The sequence below is a fragment of the Puma concolor genome, chromosome E1 (genome assembly GCF_028749965.1).
Source record: "Puma concolor isolate L17-30 chromosome E1, mPumCon1.1.hap2, whole genome shotgun sequence".
Taxonomy (NCBI): Eukaryota; Metazoa; Chordata; class Mammalia; order Carnivora; family Felidae; genus Puma; species Puma concolor.
The window spans coordinates 45,420,296-45,446,425 of record NC_141680.1 but is presented as its reverse complement, the minus strand read 5'-3'; the positions used below and the strand labels follow the sequence as shown (position 1 = coordinate 45,446,425).

General features: G+C 37.7%; 1 protein-coding gene across 1 annotated transcript in view; it reads right to left on the bottom strand.

Annotated features, from left to right (window-relative positions):
• Positions 1-26,130, bottom strand: part of LOC147574425 (EF-hand calcium-binding domain-containing protein 13-like) — an 81,460-nt gene that overhangs the window by 44,882 nt on the left and 10,448 nt on the right. Inside the window, exons 4-10 of the mRNA XM_086685471.1 lie at positions 24,334-24,409; positions 18,932-19,075; positions 12,206-12,277; positions 4,725-5,219; positions 2,625-2,692; positions 2,315-2,390; positions 1,008-1,079 (exon numbers count right to left, since the gene is read on the bottom strand). Coding sequence (XP_086541597.1) covers positions 1,008-1,079; positions 2,315-2,390; positions 2,625-2,692; positions 4,725-5,219; positions 12,206-12,277; positions 18,932-19,075; positions 24,334-24,367 — 961 coding nt within the window. The 5' untranslated portion in view covers positions 24,368-24,409. The remainder of the gene's footprint in view (positions 1-1,007; positions 1,080-2,314; positions 2,391-2,624; positions 2,693-4,724; positions 5,220-12,205; positions 12,278-18,931; positions 19,076-24,333; positions 24,410-26,130) is intronic.

Here is a 26,130-nt window from a genome sequence, read left to right as displayed (position 1 = left end):
TGAATGAATGATTACAAGGTAAAGCACTCAAGAAATTTGCTAATAGTGTCTTTAAGAACACCACTTAAGCAATTCATGACAAATTATAATGTAGCTTTTTTTTTTAAGTTTATTTATTTTGAGAGAGAGAGAGCACACAGGGTAGGGGCGGAGAGAGAAAGAGAGAATCCCAAGCAGGCCCTGTGTTGTCCACAAGAAGTCCAACACAGGGCTTGAACTCACAAACTGTGAGATCATGACCGGAGCCGAAACCAAGAGTCGGACACTTAACTGACTGAGCCACCTAGGCGCCACAATAATGTAGTTTTTAACATGAGACTTCATGTAAGTATGAGAGAAAAAATCTCTTCCTTTGGATTAATTTTTCTCTATCTGAGAAATCCTTTGGGAAGACACAAAAAGCTTATCTTTCCTTTTCAGCATATGAATAAACAAAAGGAAATAAAAACACCAAGGCTTAGTATCTTTCATTTCTCATGTTAATCTTGCTGAAAAATATTTAATTATTTGCATAAAAACCCAAAATCATTGCAAGCAAAAATTTTTAACAAACTGATTGTGGTGTTGATTGTATGACTCTATACATTTCATGAAAATTAGTGCGTGAGTTTTATGTATGTAAATTATAGCTTAATACAATTTTTTTTAGAAATGTTCTAAAACAAGGGAAACACAACCAGTATTTCATTCAAACAAGTTCCTTATAAAAAAATTAAAAATCAAATCACCCATCCATTGCTAAAAATGGGGCTAATCCCCTATTGGAATTCCTCATTACCTTACTCTACATTTGTGTAGTACTTTACAGTTTTTAAAATCCATCTAACAATTCTGTGAGGGAAGCAAGTTAGCTATCACTACCCTAATACATCAAGTTTTCATGGCTTGCCTGAGAATTTCAGAACTATTAAGTACCTACCCAAAAAGCAAACTCGGTTCAGTTGAACCTCTTTTCAACCTAACCACTTCTTTCCTCCAAATCATTTTAAAATAAATTTCCTACCTACCATCACATTCAGGGAGACTTTGCTCCTTGGAGAGAGCGCTCATAAAGTCATCTAACTTCACCATTCCATTTCCTGTAAAATAAAGACTTTAGATCATGCATTCTTTATATTTTTGCATAAAAGGTAAATTCATAGTTTCATACAACTATGAAAAAAAACTACTTCTTCACTTCATCGTAATTCTATTTCTCCTTTCATATCCTGTCTCTGAATTAGGTCAGTTCGTTTCATTTTGATAATTACTCAATAATTTTTAAACACCTATTATAAAGTGCAATGGACTGAGCTAGGTCCTCAATTCTTGATAGATATAGGAAAAAGGAAAGGTGACCATATAGATGGACCATGAGAAACTTAAGGAGTCTATTTCATACCATCATGAAAACCCAGTCAAAATGCTATCCATTAAGACACCTTGACAATACTGACCAATCCTGACAGACCCAAGTGTCCCCATTACTATCAGCTGATCCAATTAACTACCTATTTTTAGATATACACCCTCCACAGTGATCCTACCAATCCTGATAAGCAACATGAAAGGGCTCAATAATTTTAGTAGCACCTACCTACACCTTAGTTTTTTTTTTTTTTTTAATCTTCTTTCCCATTTGCCTTAGCTAAGAAATTTTGCTCAGGTTCTAAGAATTCATTTCTAATATATTCCCAAGTCAGTCTTTCCCCAAAATGTTGCCTCTGCCCTCTCCTCAGCTGAACTTCTGTTGTGGATGGTTCTTACTTAATGATAAAACAACTTCTCCAATACAAAAGCTCTTCCTGGAAACTTAAAATCTGCCTTGAACTTAGGCTGGTGACTGGGATATGCTATTTAACATCTAGATGCTAATCATCTGCCTTGATTGGTTAAGTATCATTAGCCCTAAATTCCTAGTTGTAGCACTTCCTTACCATTTTGGAATCTCCAGTTATTTCTTCTTGGATGCTTAGGCTATTTGCTCAGAGATTTTTGTACCCCTTGGATTTTGTGCTCTTATTGCCTGAACCTCCCCACAACTGGGTCAGCCTTTCCAGTACCTGTCCCATACGGGAAGGCATAGCTAGGGATAGTGATAGAGTGTTACATAACAATTCTGAGCTATAAAAGGACTAGTCCCTCCAAACCAATCCATTAGGGCAGATTTTCCAGGAATTTTTTTTCCACTTTCCATTTTTATATCTGTTCTTGTAGAATCTTCTTTAGCATGGCCCATTCTGTTCCATTCCTAGTTGAGAACTTACTCCATCATTTAATACTATCCCATAAAAGTATCTAATTTTTTCAAAAAGTTTGGTATTATCAGTCTCACCATTTTGAGCAGTCTTTGCCACAATCTCCTTGAACTCTTTGTCTGATAAAGTAACTCCTATTGAAGGCAAAATGGACTGAAGTTCTTCTTTTTTAAAATTTTTTTTTTTTCAACGTTTATTTATTTTTGGGACAGAGAGAGACAGAGCATGAACGGGGGAGGGGCAGAGAGAGAGGGAGACACAGAATCGGAAACAGGCTCCAGGCTCTGAGCCATCAGCCCAGAGCCCGACGCGGGGCTCGAACTCACGGACCGCGAGATCGTGACCTGGCTGAAGTCGGACGCTCAACCGACTGCGCCACCCAGGCGCCCCTGACTGAAGTTCTTCTGTAGCAATGCAATTTTCTTGGAGTTTATTGATAGCTTCACAGATGTTTTCTAAATATACAAAATGTAGAAAACTATTCAGCCACAGAATTTATGTGTCTTAAGCAATAATTAGCACCCAAAGTCTTTAGCAATTAGAAAACAAGTTTTATCTAATTATTATTACCTCATATGACTGCTTTTTTCTTCGTATTTCTGTTGTGTCTTACATTATACCTAAATATTTCCCATATAGCTCAAACAGAAAACAATCTTGAAGTTCTATAAATGTTTATAAACTACTTGTTTGGAGGAACAGCCTGTTCCAGTGACCCAGCCAATGCTGCTTGGTTCTGATTAAAATATAATGAACGAGTTCAAGAGATCACAACAACAAAGTGTTTAGTTTAAATTCCAGGATTCCAAGCAAACAATGAGAGTTCTTCCCCTTCCCATCATTTTAGGCTACCATGTTTTCAGTTCACAATCTTCAAAATCATACAATCTTCGCAGGAGATACACATGGCCATCGTGAGTCCCCTCATATCATGCACTGAGATAGGCATAGTATCACTTCTCTGTAATTCCCACCAAAAATGCATAGCCTGAACTTACGAAGAAATATAAGGAAAACCCAAAATGAGGGACATTTTACAAATTAACTAGTCAATACTCTTCGAAAGTGTCATGGTCATGAAATTATCCTAGGTCAGAGGAGACTAAGGGACACGTGACAACTGAATGTAATGTGTGATCCTAGATGAGACCTTGAACCAGGAAAAATACATTTATGGACCAATTGAAAAAACTTGAATAAGATCTTCAGAATATAAATAATATTGTATCAGTGTCAATTTCCTGATTTAGTTCACTGTACTGTGATTATACAAGATCTTAACACCTGGGAAAACGAGATGAAGAGTATATAGAAACGTCTTTCCCTTTGTGTAATTCTTATGATTTAAAAATTATCATAACAATGAAAAGTTAAAAATGTTTTTAAAATGTATATCCAATGACAGTCACATTTCAGAAATGTTCAATTACCATCAATTTATCTTGAGAAGTTATACCAGATAAACGATTTCACACTTCTCTTTACAAAGAATATTAAGTATGGCAAAGGTTGGCGACACCAGCAAGATAGATAAGCGCTTTCTTCCACAGGCTTCTTCTACCCAAGGGCTAAATGCCTACTACTCCACTGTTCCTTTAACAAGGGTTTTCATCTTACTGGAATATAAAGAACTCAGAATTAGGAATGAGGCACAGAGTAATAGTAGCGTATCGGTAAAGGAATCAGAAAGAACATTGTTGTGCCTCCTTAAAAGAGCACATTTTCTGTTCAACTGAGTTGTTTAAAATATGTATTACTGTGTAAGAACCACTAGTATTTCACTAAGCACTCATTTTAACAATTGCCTTCAATATTAAATGCAATAAAAAGATAAGTCTCTTTCAAGAAAATAAACAACTTAAGTAACTTCAGCCAAGGACTATAGGAAGGAGTATTTAATTAAGTTCCACACACAGGACTTCTGTGATAGAGGTACCACGGAAGGAGGAAACTATACATTGGTTGGAAAACCTTGCTCATCTTGGAGAAAGACCATAACGCCCTGGGGAACCAAACTGTAAAATAGTAGTTATTTTATCTTTCCTCATATTCCCATGTCCAAAAGAGATGATATCTGAAGCATTATCATATCATATTGGATATGGATATCATATATTTAAATGATGGAACCTGAACAAAAATTTCACATAGACTCCTTACATATTTAGCTTAAAAATTATAAAACAAGCATTTCCAAAAGAAAACAGGCCCTCTATTTCTAGGGAACTTGAGTGAGTTGGATTAATCTCTGAATAAACTTCTTGGTCAAAGTTAGGCATCTGAAAAAGGGAACACAACCATCTGAAAAGGCACAACTTAAAACCACAGTGTTACATACACTGGTCTATATACCAGAAGTGGTGATTACTCATTAGTATTGACAAATGAAATGCAAACAACGGTCTAATCAATGGTTAATTCAGCTTGTTTCTGTGATGACTCAAGAACTCCAGGACCTATATTTTGACTTACATATATGATACTGACCCAGAGCATTCACTGCAATCTTTTCTTTCGACGAAACCTGTTTTAGGAGGCTGGAATGCCTTCTCACAGCTGGCTTCTGAAGTTTGGGGGTACTAAAATGATCACTTTTATCCAGAGACTTTTTGAGGCTTGTGATGCTCTTCAAGCTATGTGACGTAGACTTTGAGTCATGAATTTCAATCTTCTCTGAACTTTTCTTAAAGTTTATGCCATCCTTTGAATATGGTTCCCAGAATCCTATATCACTGCTATCAACCCCATTTAGGATTTTTTTTCTTTGCAAAGGATTTTTTGATCTTTTAAATTCAAGGTAATCATTATCCTCCATAACTTTATGATATTGGAGGTGTTTTCTATTTAACTTTGGGAATAATGATGGTTCACGTAGTCTGGAAGAGAAACTGCTTTTCATCCTATACTGTGGATAACATTCTGATATATTTGATAACTTTCTGTTTGAAGTAGACTCATCCAAGGCTGATGATTCCATAACTGCTAAGCAAGAGAAACATATTTAATTATTCTATTTACCTGTACCATTTGTAATAGTTTTTAAAAAGTAACAACTAAGTCCTCATGAAAACTATTCAAGAAATTATCAATTGCTTAAATAAACACAGTTTAAAAAGTTAAATAAGGTTAATATGTTGAAAAACTAACAGAGCTGATAACTAAGACTGAAATATTAACTAGGTTAAATATAATCTTCTGGGGGCGCCTGGGTGGCGCAGTCGGTTAAGCGTCCGACTTCAGCCAGGTCACGATCTCGCGGTCCGGGAGTTCGAGCTCCGCGTCAGGCTCTGGGCTGATGGCTCGGAGCCTGGAGCCTGTTTCCGATTCTGTGTCTCCCTCTCTCTCTGCCCCTCCCCCATTCATGCTCTGTCTCTCTCTGTCCCCCCCAAAATAAATAAACGTTGAAAAAAAATTTTTAAATATAATCTTCTGGTTTAATATATTTAAATTCTTTTATCCAAAGCTATTTGAAGTTACACCAAATCAAAAGTGATAGCCTACTGAAGTTTGTAGTTCTCATTCCCCACTCTGCCAATTTTGAAAGATTATAGGCTAAATATGCCAATACAGCTACAAATCCCTTAGTTATGAGCATACTGAAGTATAAGGAAGTTGGAGTGGGGAAATTTTTACTTATAAAATCAGAATACAGGGGCACCTGGGTGGCTCAGTTCGTTGGGCATCCCACTTCGGCTCGGGTCATGATCTCACTGCTCATGGGTTTGAGCCCCACATTGGGCTCTGTGCTGACATCTCAGAGCCTGGAGCCTGCTTCAGAATCTGTCTCCCTCACTCTCTGCCCCTCCCCCACTCACGTTCTGTCTCCCTCTCTCTCAAAAATAAACATTAAAAAAATTGTTTTTAATTTAACATCAGAATACAAATATTTACTCTCCTAAAGATTCTCAGTACTTGTGGGAAAAAATAGTTTATATATAAAATAACCTCTTCAGAAAGATATTAATACAATGTCCCACTGGGGCTTCCTTTATAAAATTCATCTGACGGCTCAGAATAGTACCTTACATTTGAATAACACATTTTAAAGTATTTCAAATGTTATAATACTTGATTTTATGATAGACTATTATTCTCCTCTTAGAAGTTTAAAATATGTTTGATCATTGAAGGCAAAACTTATAAAACATTGTCCGAAGCTTTCAGTGTGTATAGTGGTAATACATAATAAAATTACAGCTTAACGGAGGGAGGGTAAAAAGGTCTATATAATGGTAAAACTTCTATATTCCACTTGAAGTGGTAAAATATTTATTTTAGTATACTAGAAAAGGTTAAGTATGTATACTATAATCCTTAAAACAACCACTGGAAAAATACAGAGATATAGTGAAAATACATATGGAATAAATTCACATACTAAAAAAATGCTCCCCAAAAAAGAAGGGATAAAATGGTTGAAAAACAGAGGAAAAAATAGAAAACAAATAATAATATGGTATACCTGGTCTGAATGTATAAGTAATTACATTACATATGATTTAAACACTCCAATTAAAATATAGGAATTATACAAATAAATACAAAAAACATCACCCAACTCTGTGTGGTTTACAAAACACTTCAAGACTGGTGATATAAGAAGGTTAAAAGTAAAAGGATGGAAAATACTTACCATCTAAGCACTAATCAAAAGAAAACTGGAGTTATATTAGAATCAGAAAAAGTAAACTTGAGAGAAAAGAAAATTACCAGTGATCACATACATATTGCATAATGATAAAAGAATCAGCTCACCAAGAAGATAGAACTATTCTAAATGTGAATTCACCTAGCAACAGAGCTTCAAAATGCATGAACCAAAACCTGACAAAACTGAACGGAGAAATAGACAAATCTACAATTATATTTGGAGACAATGTTCCTTTCTCTATAACAGAACTAGTAAAAAAAATCAGCAAAGAGGGGCGCCTGGGTGGCGCAGTCGGTTAAGCGTCCGACTTCAGCCAGGTCACGATCTCGCGGTCCGTGAGTTCGAGCCCCGCGTCGGGCTCTGGGCTGATGGCTCGGAGCCTGGAGCCTGTTTCTGATTCTGTGTCTCCCTCACTCTCTGCCCCTCCCCCGTTCATGCTCTGTCTCTCTCTGTCCCAAAAAATAAATAAACGTTAAAAAAAAAAAAAATTTTAAAAAAATCAGCAAAGATACAGAAGAATGAATAACATGAATTATTATGCATGGGAGTGGGTATGTGATTATTAGGAATATCTATGTCAGAAAAGAAAAATTAATGAAAAAACTTCTACATCAAAGACAAAATTAGAATTCAAAATAAACTTTGTTTTTTTTTTTTTTTTAATTTTTTTTAACGTTTATTTATTTTTGAGACAGAGAGAGACAGAGCATGAACAGGGGAGGGTCAGAGAGAGAGGGAGACACAGAATCCGAAACAGGCTCCAGGCTCCGAGAGGTCAGCACAGAGCCCGATGCGGGGCTCGAACTCACAGACCGTGAGATGATGACCTGAGCCGAAGTCGGACGCTTAGCCGACTGAGCCACCCAGGTGCCCCTCAAAATAAACTTTGAAACGTTCAGGTAAAAATAGCAAATTGAACAGCCTTCAAACACTCCATTTAAATTTTTTTTTTTTCAACGTTTATTTATTTTTGGGACAGAGAGAGACAGAGCATGAATGGGGGAGGGGCAGAGAGAGAGGGAGACACAGAATCGGAAACAGGCTCCAGGCTCTGAGCCATCAGCCCAGAGCCTGACGCGGGGCTCGAACTCACAGACCGCGAGATCGTGACCTGGCTGAAGTCGGACGCTTAACCGACTGCGCCACCCAGGCGCCCCAAAACACTCCATTTAAACTAAGGAATTTTGGGGATGCCTCGGTGGTCCAGTCAGTTAGGTGTCCAACTTCAGCTCAGGCCATGATCTCGCGGTTTGTGAGTTGGAGCCCCACATCAGGCTCTGTACTAACAGCTTGAAGCCTGGAGCCTGCTTTGGATTCTGTGTCTTCCCCTCTCTCTGCCCTCCCCGGCTCGCTCTCTCTCTCTCTCTCTCTCTCTCTCTCTCAAAAATAAACTAAAGGAATTTTTAAACCATCACAAATCCATAATAACAAAAAGAAGAGGAAAAGAAACTACTACAATTAAATTTTGGAATCTGGAAAGCGGATGAACTTAGTAGACCTGAAAAGGCTGAACCATAAGGCAGAATGGGGAAAGCCAAGAAGGAACCCAATTCATAACACAAAAACTCCAAAAGTTCATAAATTAGTAGCATTTAGGTACGTCTAAAAGTGAGGGTAAGAGTGAAGCTAAAAAGAAAGAACTGGTTAAAATCCCTTTAAGTAGTAATTTGATACCTAGGGTCTCTTCACACGGCCAGATATTCACTTTTATCCACTGGGCACAGCCAGTTATTGATCTTCTCCTACTCCAGCAGGAAAGTGACAATTCATCAGAAAGGGTTAAACACAAGGTCTCTGGATTATGGAATACTAAACACAATAGAGGGTAGGAGTGTTACCTGCAAAACTCGGAGGGAGGCTTACACTGAATAATGGGAACTTCAGTCTTTCGTCTTATTTAACACCTGGAATTCTATGAAGCAAGGCTATACCTCCGGGAAGGATATTCAAAGTTTCTTTGAACACTCTGACCATCTCAAAAGGAAATATACCCTAAAGACAGTCATATTAAGGGGTTTCCAGGCAAATAGCCCAGCCAGACCAGCCGATGATAGCAGGGTTTCTCAATCTCAGCAGTACTGGCATTTTGAGACAGATACTTCTTTTTTTTTCTTTTTTTTTTTTAATTTTTTTTCAACGTTTATTTATTTTTGGGACAGAGAGAGACAGAGCATGAACGGGCGAGGGGCAGAGAGAGAGGGAGACACAGAATCGGAAACAGGCTCCAGGCTCTGAGCCATCAGCCCAGAGCCCGACGCGGGGCTCGAACTCACGGACGGCAAGATCGTGACCTGGCTGAAGTCGGACGCTTAACCGACTGCGCCACCCAGGCGCCCCAGAGACAGATACTTCTTTATTGAGAGAGCTGTCCTGTGTATTGTAGGATACTCAGAAGCATCCCTGGCCTCTCATCACTTGATGCCAGTAACACAGATTGTGATGACCAAAAATGTCTCCAAATGTTTCCAAATGTTCCTGGGGGAAGGGGAAGTTCAGGGTGGGGGGTGGGGGAAATCTCCAAATCATCTCTGGTTAAGAATCACTATCCTACAGCTCATAATCAGCTAGTTTTGCCCTCAGTCTCAGAGCTTCCAAATAGCTTTTGAGTTCACCATTCTCAAATATGAGTAGACAACCAAAGATCACCAGACATTTGAGGAACAGTTCTACAATGAAAAACAAACAGAAAAAAATACCTTGGAGGAGACAGAATATGAATGAAAAAGGAAATCTCGAAAGCACTGCAACAGAAGTTCGTAGTTGCAACAGAAGATATTGTTTGTGGAACAATAGAAATGCCCATGAAATAAGAGGAGGCTATTATAATACAATAACAGAGGGGAAAGAAATTATTGGAAATTTAAAAGTACAAATGAAAAACGAAATAGAAGCATTGGAAGATAAATTTAAGGAACTCTCTCAGAAGCCACCTGGGTGGCTCAGTCAGTTAAGCATCCGACTCTTGATTTCAGCCCAGGTCATGATCTCACAGTCGTGAGACTGAGCCCTATGTTGGGTTCTGCGCTGGGTGTGGAGCCTGCTTAAGACTCCCTCTCCCTCTCCCTTTGCCCCTCTTCCACTCCCACTCGTGTAATAAATATAAATAAATAAATAATAAATAAATAAAGCATAACAAAGAGATAAGAGAAAAAGGTTAAAAAAAAAAAAAAGGAATCATCCCATTATGTCACATATCCAAATATCAAGATTTCCACAGAGACAGAAAAAATAGAGGAAAGGAAATCATCAACAAATTATTTTAATTTTCCAGAATCAAAGGACGCTGTATTCAGCACAATCGTTACAAAGAAACTTCTTTCCAGGAGACTTTCAGAAGACTAGAAAATATCCTATACGCTTGAAAAAAAAAAAAAATCAGTGTCAAAGTCAAGAGTCAGAAAATTTTGCACTTCAATGGCAATACTGAAAACTAGAAAACATAGAAAATTATTTACAATCTAGAATTCTGTACCCAAACCATCCATAAAATACGAAGACAGAATCTGTCATAGGAGGAGAGAAGTGAAAAGTCTCCAGCATGTTAATGAAGAAAGATCTCAAGATGACAGTTGCACACAAAATGTAGAGGGCAACAAATTCATACTGAAGAACATCAAAATACTCTAAAGAAGATTTCTTCAAGAAGACAAAACTACTAGAATACCTTGTGCAGACAAACTTACGAAGAGGATATTTAGACAGTTGGCAGAGTTTAAGCTTCAATCAGTAATATATATACTTTTTTTTTAAACCAAGCAAATAAGTAAGTAAGACAACTCAAAGAGGGAAAAATTGTACAGAAAGAGAAAGTAGCCACAAGATACTTACATGTGGCTCAGCAGTGAATAGTGTGTACATAAATATATTCACATAAATACAGAATTAAAACTTACTCAATTACCCTATGACTATATTAGGAGGATGGATAGGTATGGGAAGTGGATGTGGTGGGGACAGGGAAAATGAAACAGAGCTAAATCCTTATTTTTCATATTAGGGAGTTTACTAGGTCTACCCAAAATTTAAAAAAATCAACAAGAAGCAATACAAACATGTTATTTACAGTCATGAAAACAAATATCAGGTAATCAGCTAAAATGTTTGCCTCTGGAGAAACTGAGGAAAGGATCAGGCAAGAGGCTGCTCTATTTGTAGCAAGTTTATTAGAACTATATAATTCTTTTTTTTTAATCTTTTGAAATCTTTATTTATTTTTGAGAGAGGCAGAGACAGACTGTGAGCAGGGGAGGAAGAGAGAGAGAGGGAGACACAGAATCCGAAGCAGCTGAGGATCTCACGAACCGTGAGATCACGACCTGAGCTGAAGTCAGACGCTCAACCAACTGAGCCAAATTGAGCTTAAAATTATACACATAGATAATCTTGACCAAAGGATGTCCGGACAGAGAAAGAAAAGGGAGTGACACCATGTGCAACAGGAAGAGATTTTTAAAAACGTACTTAATGAAGAAAAACAAAACTAATCATGAATGATACTGAATAATATACTAAAAACAATTTTTAAAAAATGTTTTAATGTTTATTTATTTTTGAGACAGACAAAGCACAAGCAGGGGAGGGTCAGAGAGAGAAAGGGAGACACAGAATCTGCCTCAGCCTCCAGGCTCTGAGCAGTCAGCACAGAGCCTGATGAGGGGCTTGAGCTCACGGACCATGAGATCATGACCTGAGCCGAATTTGGACATTTAACTGACTGAGCCACTCAGGCACCCCTATATTAAAAATTTTTAACTGTCAATGTCAGGATGTCAGAATGACCCACAAGTTGCAAATTACGTTTTTTTTTCTTAGTGTTATTATTTTGTTTTAAAGTTGACTTCATGTTGCAAAATATTAAGGGAAAGATAAAAGAAAATTATGGTAGTTACATAATCAATACTGATTAGGTATGTTTAGGATTTAAACTTTTATCTAAAGAGTTAGAGTTTAGAGTTATCTATGGGGGGGGGTGCACACGGGTGGGTCAGTCGGTTAAGCGTCCAACTTCAGCTCAGGTCGTGATCTCGCAGTGTGTGAGTTCGAGCCCCGCGTCGGGCTCTGTGCTGGCAGCTCAGAGCCTGGAGCCTGTTTTGGATTCTGTGTCTCCCCCTCTCTTTCTGCCCCTCCCCCGCTCACGCTCTGTCTCTCTTGCTCTCAAAAAATAAATAAAACATTAAAAAAAAAATTTTAAAGAGTTAGAGTCATGGGGTCAGAGAAGGCTTTCAGAGTCCATATGATAAAACCTACAAATTAGGATTTAATTTAAAGGCAACTTATTTATAAATAATACTTGCTGTAGCAACGAGAGCTCACTTACAAAAATCTTCATACTGGTGCTGTAGTTCATCCAAAATAAATAGAATATCTCTAATATCCACCATGTGGTTACCTGTAATAGAAAGAGTAAGTTCAAGTACTGTTATTTCTTTTTTGAACACAAATCTAGTTTCCATCCCATTCTAATACAAAAACAACACAGAGATGTGTGAAAGTAGGAACAGAGGTTGTGAATAATATCTAGAATTGTTAATAGCTCAGTACACACTGAAACATAAAAGACCATTATTGTCTTTTTCCCTTAATAAAAGAGTTTCCCATCAAAAGAAATTAGTCACATTTTAAGCTCCACAGCTAGGTAATCAGGTTAATATTTCATTCATTTAATAAATAGTGTTTTGAGAATTTACTATAGGTAGAATTTCAAGTTTTAGCTCTTTTGTCTTTCTCACTGGATTGTGAGCTCTTCAAGAGTACAGGATGTCATTTGTTTCCCCAATGCCTAGCAAATTATATACTTCCTAGCACTTAAAAACTAATTTTTTTGAGGGGCACCTGAGTGGCTCAGTCAGTTGAGTGTTTGACTCTTGATTGGGGCTCAGGTCATGATCTCAGAGTTCATGGGTTCGAGCCCCACGTTGGGCTCTGCGCTGACAGTGCAGAGCCTGCTTGGGATTCTCTCTTTCCTTCTCTCTCTGCCCCTCTCCCACTTGCACTGTCTCTCTCTCAAAATAAATAAACAGACTTTAAAAAAATTATTTTTTAAAAATTATTTTTGATAAAACAGGGAGGGGGACAAAACATAAGAGACTTGTAAACATGGAGAACAAATTGAGGGTTACTGGAGGGGTTGTGGGAGAGAGGGTGGGCTAAATGGGTAAGGGGCACTAAGGAATCTACTCCGGAAGTCATCCTTGCGCTACATACTAACTAATTTGGACGTAAATTTAAAAAAATAAAAAATTAAATTAAAAAAATATTTTTGAATGAATAAATATACTAAAGGCTGTAAAGAATCATGCAATGTCTACATTGTGGATAGCAGTAAACCATTTACTTGGCGTCTTACACATGTACAGCACTCCCATAATTATAACTTCCTACCATTCCTGCCCTTGCCTCTGTCTCAAACCATTTTCCTTCTTGGACAGTGTATGACAGAGAATGGGGTCAGAGACAGTGACCTCAAATAATGTTGTTCCAATTGGACACCCAATAGTTCTTGCCTCCAAATGTCTGGCTTCGCTTGACATCCAAGGTGAGTGAGAAAGACCAGGTGTTGACTTACCTACTTATAAAAATACTAGGGGGGCGCCTGGGTGGCGCAGTCGGTTAAGCGTCCGACTTCAACCAGGTCGCGATCTCGCGGTCCGTGAGTTCGAGCCCCGCGTCGGGCTCTGGGCTGATGGCTCAGAGCCTGGAGCCTGTTTCCGATTCTGTGTCTCCCTCTCTCTCTGCCCCTCGCCCGTTCATGCTCTGTCTCTCTCTGTCCCAAAAATAAATAAAACGTTGAAAAAAAAAATTTAAAAAAAAAATACTAGGTTCGTTCTTCAGCCTATGCCTAAAAAATCAACTATTCAGTTATAAGCATAAGCAAAGACCCTGAAAAGAAGATGCCAGTTTTTAAAGTGCCTTTTGAGTCCAAGAATTATTATATACACTATGGTTTCGGTGTTGGGTAAGATTGCTTCATTCTGCTTCTTTAAAAATTGGTAAGCTATGTCAGGTCCAGGACTTTAAATCACTGCAAAGCAAGTAAGTATTTGACCAACCAAAGAAGTGCTAGCCCAATTGATGTTAAGTTGTCTTCTGATTAGAACTGCTTCTTACATTCTGGGTTTTTGTTTTGTTTTGTTTTGTTTTGTTTTGTTTTGTTTTAATTTTTAATGTTTCTTTATTTTTGAGAGAGACAGAGACAGAATGCAAGTGGGTTGGGGCAGAGAGAGAGGGAGACACAGAATCTGAAGCAGGTTCCAGGCTCTGAGCTGTCAGCACAGAACCTGACATGGGGCTTGAACTCATGAGCCACGAGATCATGACCTGAGCCGAAGTTGGACGCTTAACTGACTGAGCCACCCAGGCGCCACTCTTACATTCTGTTTTTTTATTTTCTTGGTACTTATTCTCATTCTGTTCTTGGTTGTGGTTCTAACACCCCAGTGAACTTCTGGAACTTCTGTAGAGTCCATATCCCAAGTTCTTAGATCAAAGCATAAGTCCTAAAATCATTCAAGGCTTCAGCCCTCAAACTCCTGAATTTGATCAGTGAAAAGTATTCTGTTGGATCATCCATAAATTAATCCAATGGAGAAGGCTGTATTGTTTATATCTGGTCTCTACTTAAAGAACTCCCCTTTCTGGAAAGAGGTCCAACATTGCAGTGAGCATGCAGTAGCCAACCATTTACAGATTTACTAGCTCTCGCTCAAATTTATTCCTTCTTCTATGCAATGACAAACATTTCTCACACACCTCTAAGACAAATACTATCCATCTATATAGTCTCTGGTGGCCAAATAAGCATTACAGAATCTGAAATTACTATTTTGACCCCTACCTAGCTTATCAAAACCTCAATGAATAATTCCTGGTTGAGACTGAGACAATCAGTATAGTTACAGGTAGCATTTACTTCATAAGAGAAGTTCAAAACAGCTTCCCACTCTTACATTTGTCCTTCTGGAGGAAGCTCATATTGGAACTTTCCTTTCCATTCAACCTGGAAAATGTAACTATCTAATGTGAAAAAAAATTATCCTCATCATCAAAGTCATATTCAGGGCAACATTACTTTGAAGGTGTAAAATGACTATTAACACATTTCCATAATCTCCACAATAGCTCCACAATATCAAAGACCTTCTCATCAAAAATCGTGCTAGTTACTACTTTTCACCCAGTTCAATTACTAGATCGGTAAATACCACGAGAGAAAAAACTACTGCACCAATATCCTATCTCAGAAACCAAACTACCAGAACTGTCACACAGTGATTTTCCATATTCCTCTTGCCAGATCTTAATGAAGCAAATGCTTGTTGGACTTCCTTGCAAATTCCAGCGGCATTCCTCTTCATCATGCATACTCATGAAGATATTCTCCATGGTATCAGTATTGCTCCAAAAAACCAAACCAAATACAAAAACAAGATGTTAAAACAGTACCTATACCAGGGTGCTACGGCTTCCACTAGTGGGATAACTGACTTATATCACTCCTTACTTCAAAATTCTGTCACAGAAGAATCCATATCCACTACCGGGGTAACCCAAAACTTTTGGCATTCTGAGGGTGTCCTTTCCTTTAATGTTTAAGTAAAATAGCCCCGACCCCACACCATACATTATATGAACAGCAATCAATACTCCCTCCAAAATTTGAAGATTCCTGAGTGCTTTATACGCTGGCAGTTGATTTTCGTTTTGTTTTCTATTCCCGTGGACTCCTGATCTCTCTCACATTATCACATCCTATAGGTGCTATCTTCTCTCCACCCCAAGCCTACCTAACACAGAACCTACAGACCTTTTTCTTTGAAAAAGAAAATAGACCCACCATATGACTAACACAAGGCTATTGTATATAACCAACTCTTACTAGATAACTTGAAATTAATGAGAGTCAGGGATTTCTTTATAGCACAGCAAGCACTACATAGTATTGTCCTAGAGTTCTACAGCCACTCTCTATTGATTGCTAGAACCCCATCCACTCTCAGGTTCCCTCAGTGTTCCTCTTCCAGCTGCCGATTAGCCACTGTTGTATTCTAAGTTCCTGTCGTTTTCTTATATAGAGTACTTTACCTTACCTTTTTGCTCAAACTAGGTATCTCCCAATAGGCTTTAGCTCTCATAATCAAACATACCTGTTAAAATGATTTTCCTAGTCAAAAGACAAGGACCTCCCCAATGAGGAATTTTACCTTAAGTCACAGCCAGGTTATTAAAAATGACAAAATGAAAAAATCTTATTCTCTCTGGTTGGAGGAGATGGAGTGAAGGGTGAGACTTATTAATTCATTCAACATATATTTGTTGAGCAGTTAATATGTGCCATAAGCACTGTATGGAGTACTGAGGATACAATATTGAGCAAAAGTACACATGATATCTGCTTTCTTGGTATTTCGTCTTATCTGAGATACAGATCTTCACAAAACAATAAGAAATAGGGGTACCTGGGTGGCTCAGTCGGTTGGGCATCTGATTTTGGCTCAGGTCGTGATCTCGTGGTTTGTGAGTTCGAGCCCCGCATTGGGCTCTGTGCTGACAGCTCAGAGCCTGGACCCTGCTTCAGATTCTGTGTCTTCCTCTCTCTCCCTGCCCCTCCCTCACTCACACTCTATTTCTCTCTCTCAAAAATAAACATTGAAAAACTTTTTAAAAAATATAAGAAATAAAAGTTGCAACTGTGATTAGTGCTGTGAGAGTGTATGAGAACTTGACCTAGTCAGAAAAGTCATGGAAGCATCCTTAAAGAATAGAGTTGAGTTTAGATCCAAAGTATAAGTAGTAATTCACTAGGAGGGGAAGAATGCTCCAGGAAAAGAAAAGACTATATGTAAAGGCTATGGCAGGAGGAAGCCTGGTATATCACTGAAACTCTAAGAAGGCACAGTAAGCAAAGCAGAATGTGGTCTGAGATGAAGCTGGAGATCTAAGGTAAAGGCCAGACATTGCAAGTCCTTGTACGTGACCTTAAAGGGCTCTTCATCCCAAGAAGTATTATTAGAGTTTATGCAAGGAGGTAACATGATCAGATGTGTGGGGTTTTTTTATTTTTTTTATTATGTTTATTTATTTTTGAGAGGGGAGGAGGGGCAGAGAGAGAGAGGGAGACAGAATCCGAAGCAGGCTCCAGGCTCCGAACTGTCAACACAGAGCCCAACATGGGGCTTGAAACCACAAGCCTGAGATCATAACTTGAGCCAAAGTCGGACACTTAACTGACTGAGCCACCCAGGCACCCCACAGATGTGTGTTTTGAAAAGATCATTCTGTCCATAGTGTTAAGGGGGATAAGACTGGGTGTGGGTGGGGGCACCTGGGTGGCTCAGTCGGTTGAGCGTCTGACTTCGGCTCAGGTCATGATCTCACAGCTCGTGAGTTCGAGCCCCCCGTTGGGCTCTGTGCTGACAGCTCAGAGCCTGGAGCCTGCTTCGGATTCTCCCTCTCTCTCTGCCCCTAACCCACTCGCATTCTGTCTCTGTCCCTCTCAAAAATAAATAAACATTAAAAAAAAAAAAAGACTGGATGTGGGTGGACTTGTTAGGATGAACAGTGATGGTCCTAAGGAAAAATTATGGTAACTCGGACTAAGGTAATGGTGGAAAATAGAGAGATTTAAGAGATATCTAGAAGTTTAAAATAATAGTAATTCACAACGGTTGCATGAGGAGAACAGAGAAAACAGAGTTGCCAAGGATAATTCCCAGGTTTCTGCTTCCTATTTCTTGAGACTATTCTAGTGCCAATAGGTTCTATTTAATTCCTACAACAATCTATGATATCAGCATAATTTTTCAGTTTAGCTCCCCAAGTACAAAGCCTGGAAATCCAGACCAGAATTCCATAAGCCAAAAAAAAAAAAAAAAAAAAAAAGCCACAGTGGTTTCATATGTAATTTCTGTTGCTTCTGGTAGAGCATGCCCTAAAGGCTATTTAATAATATGACTTGAGATTAAGCTTTAAAATCCCTATTTTATGGGCATCTTTATGCTCCAGAACATCCCTCCACTTATGTCTATCAACCCAGAACTCACCATAAATGACTACCTACTAAAATTCATGCAGCCTGGTTCTATCTTCACAGTACATCCCAGCCACCAAAGACCCCCTAAAAGCCACCACTGACAAATGACAAAAACCTGTGGAAGCCCATGGAAAAGGATGCCATGTCTGATAATGTTCCTGCCATATTTACACAAACTGTTCCCTCAGTCTAAAATGTCTTTCATTACCACCTTCATTACCACCTTCAACCAACTAACCCCTATTGATCCTTCAAGATTTAGCTCAGACATCACATCCTCTGATGATCTTTCCCTGGTGTTTCCAGTATACATTTGCAGCCTAACTACATTCTATAACAGTATTTGCTATACAACATTATCATTTTCATTTTATTTGACTCTTTCCACACTAGAATGGGAACTCCTTTGGAAAAAGAAATGTGTTCTATTCATCTCTGTATCACCTTGCATAGTTCCAAGCACAGTAGATATTAAATGACTATCTGACTCATTAAATACATGGATAATCAATGAATCAATCGTTTATCAATCCATTATTATCAGACACCCCCTGGTGACATATAAACATATAATACAAAACATCTGCTAAATATCTCCATAATGTTTTTTTAAAAATCTACATTTTGCAAAGAGTAACTGAATAGCATGAGAAGATTGTGTAATCAAAGCTATCTAATAAAGTTAAAAATTCAAGAAATTTAGGTCTCCTAATTTGTGAAGCCAATGCCCTTGACATTAAAGAAACCATCTCTCCACAAACAAGAAATGGAAAAGAGAGGAACGTTTGAAAAGAAAATAAATACATTTTTTTCTTACATTTTTATCAAACATACCAAAATCTAATAATTTTAGAAATTTCTCATTTAATTTTTCTAGACTATCTCTTACCACAGACACCAGTAAGCAATGTTGATAGGTGGCAAGAGGTAAGAATCAAGAAGGAGAGATGAAGGATGAATCAGAACACTGATATCCAAGAAAGATATATTTACATAGTAATTCAAATAACTCACTGTCTATACTAGCATGTTTTATCACTTCCTGAAAAGTTTCAGGAATTACAGGAATATCCATGCTATCCAAAACAGCAGCCAGTTCATCAGTCGCAACTCGACCACTTTTTATCCTACAGAAAATCTTCAAGGCATTCTGGAATGCTGCAAAAATATAATAAACAAAGAAGTTATTTTATCATGAGAATCAACAGCTTTTCTTGGAGGGGCTGATTTTGTGTCAATAGCCTACCAGGGTACAATACCTTTCCATAGGCATAGGGTTTTCTAAAAATGTACCTGCAAGTAGGCATTTGCCCAATTCTGACCACATTCCTAATATAAAATGTAATTTTTGCTATTATCACTACTGATATAATATTAGCAAAGATAGGTGCTATTTATTGAATGCTATTTATATGCCAAACATTGTGCTAAAAGCTCTGGATTATCTCATTATACTATATTCACCGCTTAGTTAAGCCTTGTAACTAAAATAATTTCATATCTATCAGTGGTATAATCTATAATAGCAAGGCAGCTTAATCTAAAATTTGAGGGCATCATTAATTGTTTTAAAATGTAATTTAGAAAAAATAGTGTAAAAGAAAGAACAGAACAGATGCAAAATTTCTCTTCAGATTTTTTTATATTACAAAGAGTTTAGCAATGGTTTAACCACTATTTAAAGGTCTTCTATTTCTCCATAGAAACTTCATTTTCTTATGCTAACAGTCCTTAACATCAAAAATGAATTGGAAAGATTTGCAACAATATGGATAGAACAAGAGTGTATTGTGTAAGTGAAATAAGTCAGTTAGAAGAAGACAAATAGGTTTTCACTCATATATGGAATTTAAAAAACACAACAGATGAACATAGGGGAAGGAAAGGAAAAATAAGATAAAAACAATAAGAGACTCTTAAATACAGAGAACAAACTGAGGGTTGCTGGAGGGGAGGTGGGTAGGGGGATGGGCTAAATGGGGGAGGGGTATTAAGGAGGGCACTTGTTGGGATGAGCACTGGGTATTCTATGTAAGTGATGAATCAGTGGGTTCTACTCCTGAAACCAATACTACACTGTATGTTAACTAATTTGACTTTAAATAAATAATTTTTTTTTATTTTTTATTTTTTTATTTTTTTTTTTTCAACGTTTATTTATTTTTGGGACAGAGGGAGACAGAGCATGAACGGGGGAGGGGCAGAGAGAGAGGGAGACACAGAATCGGAAACAGGCTCCAGGCTCTGAGCCATCAGCCCAGAGCCTGACGCGGGGCTCCAACTCACGGACCGCGAGATCGTGACCTGGCTGAAGTCGGACGCTTAACCGACTGCGCCACCCAGGCGCCCCTAAATAAATGATTTTTTTAAAATGAATTGGAAAGAACACAGCTAAATGAAAATATTCATATTAATGAGAGAATTTTCCCTAAACAGATGTCCTCCTTAAAATCTAAACAGATTGATACCTGCGTCCTAATGCTAAATTTAAGTGATCCTCAGACTACCGCACCCCTTAATTTGATAAGGAAACACAATTCCCATAATCCACTTCAGAGAGCAAATCACTTTTTGTCAGACTACATTTTCTCGGAATTCAGGATATAACGAGCCTACTGATCCACAAGTTCTTAGATTTGCACAGTCATGGAGGAAGAACTGGGCATTATTCACTCATCCAACCAACCAGTTGTTATTGACCAGGCGAGCAAAAGTAGCAGAGGAAGGACCTCTGAGAATCCTCTCCTCCATAAAAGCTGTGAGAACATGGACGCAAACTGTCAGAATCAACTTTTTTCAAAACTCTGGCTATAAATCAAAGGCTTAGAGTCATCCAAAGAGTGTTTTCTTTCAGAAAAACGGCTGAACCTCAGTAATCGTGAGCTTTGTGGCATTTTAGCTTGCCATTATTCCCATCTTACCATCCCAGCTTCCCAGGAGCCTTGAAAACTAAGAGCCTACCCTCATGATGAAAAACAGCAGCCTGACAGCCAATGGAGAAGAATGAGTTTGGAACTTCTTCAAAGCCCCATTCTCTAAGAACTCTCATTATTAGACCTGCCTTGTGGCTCCCTGGAAGACCCTACTTGCCAAGCTGCCTTATTTGACGGGACTCAAAGCTTGCCCAAGGCAAAGAGCCTTTTCCCTGGAAGTACTCCTCAAACACAATCAGAGGCAATTAGTTAACATTATAACTGTCTGAAGTGGTGGGTAATAGTTGGAGCAAGCACTGGATGTTACATGTAAATGATGAAGCACTAAATTCCACTCCTGAAACCAGTATTATACTATATACTAACTAATTAGTTTAAGTAAAAACTTGAGACAAATGAACCAAAACCAGTCAGATTCAGGAGCCTGGCTCTTAAATGCTATTGCTGCTCTTCCAATGACATACTAATATTTTTTAAGATTAAAAAAAAAGTTTTTTTTTTGGAGAGAGAGAAAGAACAGGGGAGAGGGGCAGAGGGAGGGAGGGACGGAGGGAGGGAGGGAGGGAGGGAGGGAGGGAGGGAGGGAGGGAGGGAGAGAGAGAGAGAGAGAGAGAGAGAATCCCAAGCAGGCTCCATGCTCAATGTGGAGCTTGACTTGGGGCTTGATCCCACAACCCTGGGATTGTGACCTGAGCCAAAATCAAGAGTTAGATACTCCACTGACTAAGCCACCCAGGGGCCCCGACACAATGATTTTTAAAAATCAAATAAACCCACAACTGTACAAAGAAGAAAGATAAAAGCAACACAAATTTCCCATCCAGGGCATGCAAAAAATGATGGATTTTGATTCATATCCTACTTGGATACCTTTCTATGTCTCTTTACGTTCATCAACGATTGTGAACATTTCACTCAATTAAGACAGTACATATAGTATACTGCCTTTTCACTAAAAATATGCCATGGACCTATTTACAAGTCAATAAATGTAGATTCATGCCATTAAAAAAAAAAAAAAACAATTGGGGCAAATAATAGGCTAGCAAACAAGCTTAAAAGGAAAATCTGGGAAATGAGATGTCTTTGAAAAGTTCCAACATATTCCTGAGCATCTAGATGGCTGCACACATAAACAGGTCTGTACCCAGGAAAACCAGAGTAGGTTCTGAACTCTCAGGTCTGGCTTACGTTGAGGATATACACACGCAGAAAATGAAGGCTAAGGAAGAGTTGAAAACTATCTGTTTGAGTGTTGAAGGCATGCCCCAATGCACACATAGGGTCCCTCTGGTTCTCCTCTACCTAATAATTGGCAACTAATTTTGCCTTAAAAGGCACTTAAGGACACAAGCATACATGTATAAACTATAATGTGAAAATAAATATGTATGAAATATAAGAAAAGATATTCATTGTGAAAGTGTCTATACTAGGAAGATAATTAGAATCAATAAAGGATTAAATAAATTATAGTATATCTACATTTTTCAGACACCATGCAGCTATTAAAAAATAAAAGGATCGAGCACTTCGGTGGCTCAGTTGGTTAAGCACCCGACCCCTTATTTTGGCTCAGGTCATGACCTCATGGATGCTAAGATCAAGCCCCACATCAGGCTCTGCACTGACAGCATGGAGCCTGCTTGGGATTCTGTCTCCCTTACTTTCTGCCCTTCCCTCACTTGCTCTGTATCTCTCTCTCTCAAAATAAATAAAAATAAACTTAAAAACAATTTTTTTTTAAGTAAAAGGCTGACCTACACTTACTGGCACGGGGAAAATTTTCCAAGACATATTACTCAGTTAAAAAAAAAAAAAATCATGCTAGACAACAAAGTACATAGCATGATCCCTTTCTCTTAAAGTATAAGATGATCATATTTTCCCCTTTTATTTTCTTAGGGTCTCTTGATTTCTACCTGTATGCTTGATCTTTTCACTTGCCTCTATAAGACCCAGGTACTCTAGTTCTCTTCTGCCTAGTAACTGATAACTCATTTTCTCTTACAAAATATGTAATATGTAAATATTTATATACATTCATAAGTGCATATAATAAAAGATGCTAAAGTCAACATTAACTTTAAGATAGGAAGGATTAAAGAGGGTATTTTACATTTATATACTATTATATTGCTTGGATATTTTACTAAAAATAGTGTATTTGAGAATTAGGCATACTGTTTTAAGAGGAAGAAAAGAAATTTGGCACTTCTTGGTTGGTCTCAGAACACTGGACCATAAATAAAAAATAGGTCAAAATAGAAAACCAGAACTTCAAAAACAAAGGAATACATGATAGCTCAACTGGGGCTCGACAAGCAGGCCGTACTTAGGTACCCAAACACACTTACAAATCTATAGTCAAGAAAAAGCTATAAGCTGAAAACCAAGTAGACAAAGAGGAAACCCAGTGCTATAGGAGTTCATCAAAATGCCAAGTAGGAAGAAATTCAAAGAGGGAAAGCAAGCCAAGCATCACATCTATATTGCTAATTGATGCATACGGTAATGTATTAAATAACATTCACTACATTAATGAATAAACATTAAAGAGTTTTCTTGCCTCTTGCTTCTTATCCAGGTATATGAAGATTATCACATTCATATATCCTTGATTCCAAGAAAGTACAGGCTGGTTGACAGAAATATATAACCCCAAGGACAGATTATAGGAATTTGATCTTGCCTAATGGCAAAACCAAGGAACTGGTTTCTGTTTTGATTTGTTCTAACACAAAGAACTGTTAAAATTAGGTCACAAACCCTAGAGATTTCAGAATATTGGAAGCACTGTTTCTATCAGTAACAGGAATATTTCTTCCAATCACTTTCTTTGCTATTTACAGGAGTGTAAACTAAACGTTGTTAGGAGATCCATCAGTGTCTGAAACTTTTAGGGAGAAATACAAGCAGATTCCAAAGAGAGCAAAGAAAGTACTATTCACATTGGAGAAGAAAGCAGATATGAGATTTCAAAGGGAAAAAAGAAAAAAACCACATGAACAAAGAAAGGCCTGGAAACAAGAATGAAATTGGCATGTATAGACATTTGTGTCTCTAACTGGAGCACGGGGTTCTTGCCTGGAAAAGATTCTACCAAGAGGAAAGTGGCAAGAAAAATTATAAGGGGGTGAGGAGGTCAAGCATAAGGGTTTGGACCACATTCATTTCATCACAGGAAAAAGCATCTACATTTTTGGGCAGGAGAATGATATGACAAAAATCGTGTGTTAAGAAAATCTAGCCGTTGCATGCAGGAAAAAGTGGAGATTATGGATAGAAAATTAGGATACTGTGGACAGGTTTTTAGTGCCTTTTATGAAATAACTCGTGTCGAATTTTTCTCAACCTAGGCTACAGGGGAAAACACTATGTGAGAGATCTGAAAAAAACATAAATCCATATAACCATCCCACCCTAAAATCAGTGACAATCAAAATCATTCTTTTCTGCAATTTTGAAGAATCGTTTTTTTACCTGGATCCTGGGAGACCAAATAACAAAACATCATTCACAGTCTTAAGGAAATCTGAAAAATCCAGCATTCCATTAACTATAATAATGGTTCAGAAACAGAAGGAAAAAACCTGCATTAGCAAACTCATTAAGAATATAAGATAAAAATGCAAACTAAAAATGTGAGTAGAATTAACTGATAGTCTAGAGGAGCACTAACATTAAATATAGACTGTAAAAAGAAAACCTATCATAAAACATAATTACACATTTTAATTATGTAGTAAATAGTGCCCAGCAATAATCAAAATGATATAGACTAGAATTTAAGATACTGCAATATTCTTTACTCAAAGCTCTAATTTTTATACTTGTCATTAGATGCAAAAAAGTCATGCAACTTGTCAATTTTACATATATAATGGTTTTACCTGAAAAGAATAGGACTGATTTCATTGTGTTCTAGCTAAGACCCTCTATACCAGTGGTTTTAGGGGAGATTACAGATCCAGATGAGACTCTAATGAAAGCTTTGCCTCAAATCATTCCATCTCCTTCTCTCCTCTCCTCCTTTCCTCTCTCTCTCTCTCTCTCATTACAAACACACACACACACACACACACACACACAAAATGCATTGAACAAATGCACAAAATATTGCACAATATTAAAGTCTTCACCCAAAAAATCCTCTCATTTATCGTGCAAAAAGTAATGCCTATTTATTAAAAGAAAGAAAGAAATCTAAATTGTACAAATGAAAATTTCAGTAAGAAATTATTGCTTGGTTTGAATGAGAAGTTGAAATTATGGAGCTTTTTTTTCTGCATGATAATGCACAGGTCATCTCTGATGAGCAACTAGAGCTGAAAATCCAGATTTACAAAGTGTGACAAAACACAGAATCAGGATTCTTCTGTCTCATTTTCTAGACAAGCATAGATCTGCGTCAAGGAACATCTGAATTTTTCAAGATTCTTCAAGTTAAATAACTCTAACGTCATTTTCCTCTTCATATAGTAAATGAGCCCAATTTGGAAAGGGTTTATCTGTGTTTGGAAGAAACTTATTATAAATTTACATTTTAAATTAATGTAATCTGAACAAAGTAACTTATAAAAGAACATTTCAGTGCTTCTGGTGGTCTGCAGGCTTCTACTGTCAGAGAAATTGACAAGGCTTAGTTGTTCTCATTGCTAAACCACAGAAACAGTTTCTGGATTGGAAAATTTGTCAAGTTGTCTACCTCGAAATTTCTTTTTCAGTGTCATAACTTGAGAGTGGTTTCTCCTTTCCTTCAAAGAAACAATGAAACATCTGTGCAAATTTCAATCAATTATTTTGATTTGTTTTCTGACTTCTATGTGACTTAGGTTTAAACAAAAACCTTATAGATAAAACATCAAGAGCACAATCCATACAAGAAATAGTTGTAGACTAGACTTCTTCAGAAGTATGAACTTAAGTTGAAAGATATTCTTCAAAAATTGGGGTGCCTGGGTGGCTCAGCTGGTTAAATTCTGACTCTTGATTTGGGCTCAGGTCATGATCTCACAGTTGGTGAGTTCAAGCCCCGCATAGGGCTCTGTGCTGACAGGGCAGAGCCTGCTTGGGATTCTCTCTTTCCTCTCTGTTCCTCCCTTGCCTGTGCTCTCTCTCACATATCCAGTAAAGGACTCGTATTCAGAATATATACATTCAAAACGCAATAGTAGGAACACAAACACATTTTCAATGGGCATAAGATATACAGGTAGCAAAAAAGCACATGAAGATATATTCAAAATCATTTGATCATTCAGGAAATGCAAATTAAAA